The 5,462-nt window shown below is 45.1% G+C and overlaps 1 protein-coding gene across 3 annotated transcripts in view; it reads right to left on the bottom strand.

Moving 5' to 3' along the window:
* LOC101996752 (keratin, type I cytoskeletal 28) overlaps nucleotides 1–2,999 on the bottom strand; it is a 9,324-nt gene extending 6,325 nt beyond the window's left edge. Inside the window, exons 1-4 of one of the 3 annotated variants that reach the window (XM_005368245.2) lie at nucleotides 2,212–2,999; nucleotides 1,721–1,803; nucleotides 944–1,100; nucleotides 865–882 (exon numbers count right to left, since the gene is read on the bottom strand). In XM_005368245.2, coding sequence (XP_005368302.2) covers nucleotides 865–882; nucleotides 944–1,100; nucleotides 1,721–1,803; nucleotides 2,212–2,808 — 855 coding nt within the window. In that variant the 5' untranslated portion in view covers nucleotides 2,809–2,999. Of the gene's footprint in view, nucleotides 1–864; nucleotides 883–932; nucleotides 1,101–1,720; nucleotides 1,804–2,211 lie in introns of all 3 variants that reach the window. The other 2 variants (XM_026789873.1, XM_026789874.1) reach the window with 2 other exon arrangements.
* Between the last annotated feature and the right edge of the window lie 2,463 nt (nucleotides 3,000–5,462).

The raw sequence follows: 5,462 nt of genomic DNA, 5'->3' as shown, positions 1-5,462 counted from the left end.
TCCCCTCCCTCCCTCCCTCTCTCCCTCCCTCCCTCTCTCCCTCCTTCCCCTTCCCTCCCACCTATCCTTGTTTTTATGAGACAGGGTCTTACTCTGTAGCTTAGTCTAAACTGAAACTTGCTCCGTAGACCAGGCTGGGCCTTGAATTTGCTGGGATTATAAAGTTGAACCACCAGTCCGGTGGTGGTGATGCACACCTTTAATCCCAGAATTTGGGATGCAGAGACAGGTAGATCTCTGTGAGTTCAAGGCCAGTCTGGTCTACATAGCAAGTTCCAGGGCTGTCAGGTCTAAACTGAAAAACCCTGTCTCAAAAAACGAACAAACAGAAAAGTTGATCCACCATACCGAATCCAACCACACACACACACACACACACACACACACACACACACACACACACACACCACAAGTTGCCCCTAAAAAGCTGCTACTAACTTATTTCTGTACTTTGAAGTTTTCTATGTAAGATTCCATATAAAGGAAAATCCTTGTTGCTGTGGAGTTTCAAAATCAAACCGCTTGCAGTTAGCGTACACCCACCAGGGAGAGTGCAGGAAATGCCCAGGGTGCCCCAATGTGAGCAGCGTCCCCCCCCCTTCAGTGCAGTCAAAGCTGCTGTGACTTTGGGGGGGGGCAGGATCCCACTGTGCTCCAGGCCCTTCTCTTGTGTTTGCTGTCTCTTCTCTTCCTTCTCTGGTTTTCGTGTTTGGGGGATCACTCTCCCACCGACACTCCCCAGTGGCCTTGCTCTTTCAGTGCCGGGCTGTGTGACTTCTCCTCTCTTTCTAACTCCCTTCCTCTAACGTTCTCGTGGGAGGCAAGCAGATTTCATGTGTGGCTTCCCTGAGCACGGATTAGTGCTGGGAGCGCAGCGACTTCCTTCCCTCTCGAGAGTTTCCACGGGCAGAGCTGGGATGGGACTTAGGGAGGCTTCTCCTACCTCTTCGTGGTTCTTTTTGAGATAGGTCATCTCCTCACTCAGGGATTCATACTGCAGCTCTTGGTCCGTCCTGCAGAGGGTCAGCTCGTCGAGGACACGGCGCAATCCGTTGATGTCCGCCTCTACGTTTTGGTGAAGGGTGAGTTCATTTTCGTACCTGGGTGGGGAGAATTTAAATACAGTGGAAAGTAGCTCTTTAGGAACTCAACTCGATGTCAATGGGAAATACGAAACCAAATCAGGAGTCTAAATCTTATAAAAAGCCACAGAAAAAGCCTTGTGTGGTAGCCCATGTCTGTAATCCAAGAACTCAGGAGGTTGAGACAGGAGGATTGTGAGTTCTAGACTACACGGTGAGACCCTGTCATAAACCAAAACAGCTGGACACAGAGCAGGACCCTTCCCCCTGGTTCTGTGCAGGATGAGCAACTCCCCAGTCACACAGATCCCAGTGCCTAGCACAGTTTTGTGAAAGCACCATTTTTGTAATTTTACCTAAGCTGACAATTTTATGGATTGAACAATGGCCACAGAACATTACTTGGTGCTTGGCATTCCTTTAGGCAGGCATGGAGATACGTGGGCAGTTTATTTCATGGATGTAATGAATATGTTACATTTTGACTCAAGTTGACTATCGTTTTGTGACAGAAATCCTTTGATGCCTTTACTCTTTTGGGTTGTAATTTATTTTACTTGAGATGAAAATGAAATTGTTTAACAACACAAACAGACAGAAACTTCGTTTGGGGGCCATGGCTGCCATCTGTCACTTACTTTAGTCTGAAGTCGTCAGCAGCCAGTCTGGCATTATCAATCTGCAGAATTATATTAGCATTAGCAGCCGTGGAAGAGATAATCTAGAAGAAATTAAATGGGCATTAACAGAAATAACTTTGCTTTTGTTATTTATTATTTAAAAAATAATTAAGCCTTTGCATTAATTTTAAACTTATACAATTATCAAAATATTTAGAATTTAATTTTTAAAAAAATAGCTGTGTTTTGAATTTATCCTCATATAATTGTCTTATTTTTAAAACAGAATAATTTATTATATATAAATGTATTTCAAAATACAGTGGAATTAACACTTTAGCTACACTGAAATTCATGAATCAAGGTTCCTAATTTTGAGTAATTATTTAATTAAAATTCAGTACAAATTAAAGGACAGTCATTACTCATTTTCCTTTGTGATTCTATATAGTTTTGCTGGAAGTTATTAAGTTTTAAAAATTTGACTAGTTCCAAGTCTGTGATTTTACCTTGCTTTTAAGGTCCTCGATGGTCAGATGATACTGGCTGTAGTCATTATCGAGTCCACGGCAAGATCCGGGTCCGTATTTCTCATGCCAGTTCTTGATCCGCCTCTCTAGCTCAGTGTTTGCCTCCTCCAGAGCCTTCACGTTATCCAGGTAAGAGGCCAAGCGGTTGTTAAGATTCTGCATGGTGACCTTCTCGTTCCCAGAGAGGAGACCCCCTTCGTTTCCAGTGAAGCCCGCACCAGCAGCATTGCCCAGGGCACCAGCGGCATGGCTTCCACCAGGGCCACCGCATAGTGTCCCTCCTAAGGCCCAAGAAAATCCACTCCCAGCAGCCGAACTGCCCCCCGCACTGCCGCCTGCAAATCCTGCGCCTCCGCTGGGTGGCCTGAGGGATCCTGACTGTAGGCCAACGTGCCTGGATCCGCCAGAAAACCGGAGAGACATGGTGCCAGGGCAAACGTTCCCCTTGTCTGTGGGCAGCCGTGACTTCAAAGGAGAACAAAGCATCACCAGCCTGTGGGTTCTTGGGGCTTTTATACACAGATATGGGGGTTGTCTCCAGTTGAGTGGTGTCTGCCGAGAGAGAAACGGCATCATTTAGATTAGCATGAAATGATGTATAATTGGGCGATTTAAGAAATAATTAATGCCTAACGTCCCCCGGTGTTGCTTCAGGATATATGTTATCGTACATAAAGTACGGCTTGGTTCTATATTAAGTTCATTATTTTGACTTTTAATTTTGCGTGAGTAACCTTCTCTTTCATCTAGAGACCCCACGAGCAGCCTGTCATTACCTGGCAAAGGGGCCAATAGAGCGTTGAAGGCTGAGATAGGGCCCTGTCTGCCTGGCTTGCCACACAGGTGCAGGAAGGATTATTAAATAGAGAAACAGGTATTTTAATCCCATGAGAAAAAAAAACCGTGTCATTTACATAAGTACATCCCTGTTAATTTCCCCTTCTTTCCATAGCTGTAACACCTATGTATTGTCTTGGCCAATGACACAGTATATGACCATTCATGGCTACTGTGTCTAGTGTGCTATGTTAGACCCAGAAATGGAAGATGTGGAGTTAAATAAATGTAGAAATGAAAAGATATTTTTATAGTCTTTAGGGGATTGTTAGTGCCAGACAGGGGCTGGGTCTTGTTCAGCTTTGTGTGCTCGACCCAAGGGTTTGGGATGAATCTTAAGTAAAAAGCAGAGAGAAATAGCAAGTTGATTCTGAGAGTAGAGGAAGTGGTCTACCCGCAGGGAGGAACCCTGTCATTGGTTGACCCCGTACCAAGTGGTCAGCCCTGAAATCATGTACATGCAAGCGGCACTGGGCAGACACGGCGGGTTGTACTTTATGTATGTGTGCATATGTCTGTGACAATAACAGTTAAAGAAGAGGAGGCCACGAACTTGAGAGGGAGTGGGGCTGAGGGGTGGGGGGCGTGGGGAGAGTTGGAGGAAAGAAAGGGAGTGGGGGGAAATGATGCCATTATATTTTAATTAAAAAGCAGCAAAAGAACCAAGTCGAAATGAGTTGATGAGACAGACTGAAGGGTTGAAGGACGGTCCTGATGAGGAAGGTGAAGATGGTAGAAATGGCGGCGTGTGGAGTAGGGAGGAACTGAGAGGAAGTCATGATTGATTGAGAGTAAAGGAAGAACTGGGATTTTTTTGTTTTCTCCTGACGGGCTCTTACTATGGACCAGGTTTGGAATTTGCTCTGTAGCTCAGGTTCGCCTTTAATTAGCCTTCCTCCCACCTCAGCTGGCCAAACACTGCAAAACCAAGTGCGCAGTGGCTGGGCCTGCCTTTGAGAACTGATTGCAGATGCTGGGAGTCATAATGTGAACTGAGAGAGGATTGTGGTGGGAACACCAAGATTAATCTTGGACTGGTTGAATTTGAGAAGTTGCTGGGATATCTCAGTTAAAGATGCTGCTGATAGGAAAGAAAAAAATCAGTGTTTAGAATAAGCTCATGGCTCTGGGCAAATGCCTAGCCAGCAAGGTGTAAATAAATGGGTTTTTTAATTTCAGTCAACATTCTACTGTGTATTTGGAAGTAATTCTGTACGGGAGCAGACAGAATGATGTAGGTTTGGGGGAATCTAAAGATGGGAGCAAGAAGGACAGTGCTCAGGAAATCCACGGTGCCCTAGAGAAGAAGACTGGGTGACTAACGTCATAATCACATAGAAAGAAGAAACAGTGTCAGAGGGACAGGTAGGACGAGGAAAGCATTTGAGTCACTGGCTGTCTTTATATCATGGAAGAGGCGAGAGTGACCGTGATGTGGACAGAGTCGAGAGATGGCTGGTTAAAGCTGCTTTGTTAATCTGTTTTCTGTTGCCTTGACGAGACACCTGAAGTTGACTATATACATTTTATAAAGAAAAGAGGTCAATTTCACTGGCCGTTTTGGAAGCTTAGAGTCCAGGACAGGGCAACACCATCTTTTCAGTTTCTGGTGAGGGTCCCTTTGTCCCATCACAGCGTGGTTGAGGTGTAGGAAGGGAAACAGCCATGTGAAGAAGATTGAATACTTGTGGGTGGCCTGGCTTTAAAACGACCCTTTCTGGAGAACACTCCTCCATTGCTGGTGGGAGGGCAAACTTGTACAGTTACTTAGAAATCAGTATGGCGGTTTCTCAGAAAATTGGGACTCCATCTACCTCAAGACCACTCTCGGGCATATACCCAAAGGATGGCCACTCATACCACAAGGACATTTGCTCAGCTGTGTTCATAGCTTTATTCATAATAGCAAGAGTCTGAATACAACCTGGATGCTTCTCAATCGAAAAATTGATAAAGAAAATGTGGTACATTTAGACAATGGAGTACTACTCAGTGGTAAAAAAATGACATTTTGAAATTTGCATGCAAATGGATGCAGCAATAACAACAACAACAACAACAACAACAACAACAACAAACCATCCTGAGTGTGGTAACCCAGACCCAGAAAGACAAGCATGCTATGTACTCATTCATAAGTGGATATTAGACGTGAAGTGAAGGATAACCAGCCATGACCCCAGAGAAGCTGGGGAACAAGGAGCACACTAAGAGCCATATATATGGAGCCCTCTGAGAAGGGGAAATAGACAAGATCTGCTAAGAAAATTGGGAGCGTGGGGGGTAGGGAGAAGGGAGGGCAGAATGGGGAGAGGGGAGAAACGGAGGGAGGAGGAGAACATGAGGAACAGATGGTCGAGATGGGGAAAGAAAGGGAGAGCAAGGAAAGATAT

This window comes from Microtus ochrogaster, unplaced genomic scaffold (genome assembly GCF_000317375.1).
Source record: "Microtus ochrogaster isolate Prairie Vole_2 unplaced genomic scaffold, MicOch1.0 UNK31, whole genome shotgun sequence".
Taxonomy (NCBI): Eukaryota; Metazoa; Chordata; class Mammalia; order Rodentia; family Cricetidae; genus Microtus; species Microtus ochrogaster.
This window is presented reverse-complemented; position numbering and strand designations above follow the sequence as displayed.